Source organism: Sinocyclocheilus anshuiensis, unplaced genomic scaffold (genome assembly GCF_001515605.1).
Source record: "Sinocyclocheilus anshuiensis isolate Anshui unplaced genomic scaffold, SAMN03320099.WGS_v1.1 scaffold524, whole genome shotgun sequence".
NCBI classification, from domain to species: Eukaryota; Metazoa; Chordata; class Actinopteri; order Cypriniformes; family Cyprinidae; genus Sinocyclocheilus; species Sinocyclocheilus anshuiensis.
In genome coordinates, this window is record NW_015555703.1 from 1,084,765 (window position 1) to 1,086,152 (window position 1,388).

General features: G+C 43.7%; 1 protein-coding gene across 1 annotated transcript in view; it reads left to right on the forward strand.

Annotated features, from left to right (window-relative positions):
- Positions 1-289: 289 nt before the first annotated feature.
- LOC107671710 (dipeptidyl aminopeptidase-like protein 6) overlaps positions 290-1,388 on the forward strand; it is a 127,069-nt gene continuing 125,970 nt past the window's right edge. Inside the window, exon 1 of the mRNA XM_016464645.1 lies at positions 290-896. Coding sequence (XP_016320131.1) covers positions 705-896 — 192 coding nt within the window. The 5' untranslated portion in view covers positions 290-704. The remainder of the gene's footprint in view (positions 897-1,388) is intronic.

Here is a 1,388-nt window from a genome sequence, read left to right on the forward strand (position 1 = left end):
TTTTACCACCGTGTGGCACTCCAGTACTGCGCATATGACCTTTCCAGCATTGTTTAGAAGTAAAAGAGGAAGGTTATTGCTGAATAATTAACATTTGTAAAAATCCGTCAGTTAACGGGATGATACATAGTCTAAAGTTTCGGTCGGTGTAATTGCTCTTTTTTTTGTGAATGTGGGATTTGAGAGGTGTCTGTGTTCTTCAGATAAATATCCTGTCAGTGGTCACTTCTCATGCAGAACGCGTCTCATCCACACACACACACTCACACACACACACTGCTCTGCGTAAAGCTCACGCTGCTGTCTTTCTATCGCTCGCCTCATTCTCTGAAACGCAGTGAGATGTTGTAAACTCTGTTTGTTAAATCCGGTGACAGAGTGCAGTTTAATACAGGCTGCTGTGTAGACGCTTTTCTGCAGGCGGGCTATAGAGGAAACAACGTGCTTTGAATGCAGAGCAGACTTTCTCTAGTGCCGCCCGGGCTCCAGTCAAAGCCATAAAACGGAGAAATCACTCCAACGGAGCGCATTACAGATTCACTTCAATTAAAGGCTTCGTCTTCCTGCCTTTATTCGGAGGACATCAGGCTCTGGGCTATTCAAGAAGAAGAGCGGGAGAGGGACATTAAAATAAAGCACATCCGAGGAGAGCAGCTAAGGAGAGATTCCGCGCTTTGAGATGCTTTAGTGGTTTTACCAGACTCATGGCTTCGCTTTACCAGAGATTCACGGGGAAGATTAATACCAACAAATCTTTCCCCCATCCACCTGAAGCCAGTCGTCTCCTGGGTGGACATGTTCCCGAAGAGGAGAATAAGACTGGGAAGAGTCCTCATCACCCCTCATCCCGACCCCCGGCTCAGTACCGCAAGAGAAACGCCTGCGAGGATGAAGACGTAAGAATCGCGCTTTTATGTTCTTTACGCGGCTACTGTGTTTTAAATATGAGTTGAATACTGTGAGTCAATATTTTTAAGGTTTATGTTTTTATTATTTAATTTTGTATGCATATGTTTTTTCATTTTAACGAACAATGATGCAGAAGTAAAAGCTGTTGCATTTCGTATAGGCTAAGGGATTATTCTTGTTGGTCGTGTAGCGCACTGAGTGTTTTATTTTTATTTTATTTGAACTAAAGCAGGGTTTTAAACTGTAACACAACTGTTACGGTTCCTGAGGTGGTTTCGTTCTCTAAAAGAAGGCAAAACAAACAGTGACCAGCCGGGTGTTTGGCGCTGAACACATAACGCGTAATCCAGAGAGTTTCTACGCTGCGTCCGCCACATGTTATTTTCACTGATTTGACCTTCTAAGAGAAGAAAGACGTCACAGCCATCTGATGATGCGTCACAAATCGTCAACCTGTGCTATCAGGTGTTGCTAATATT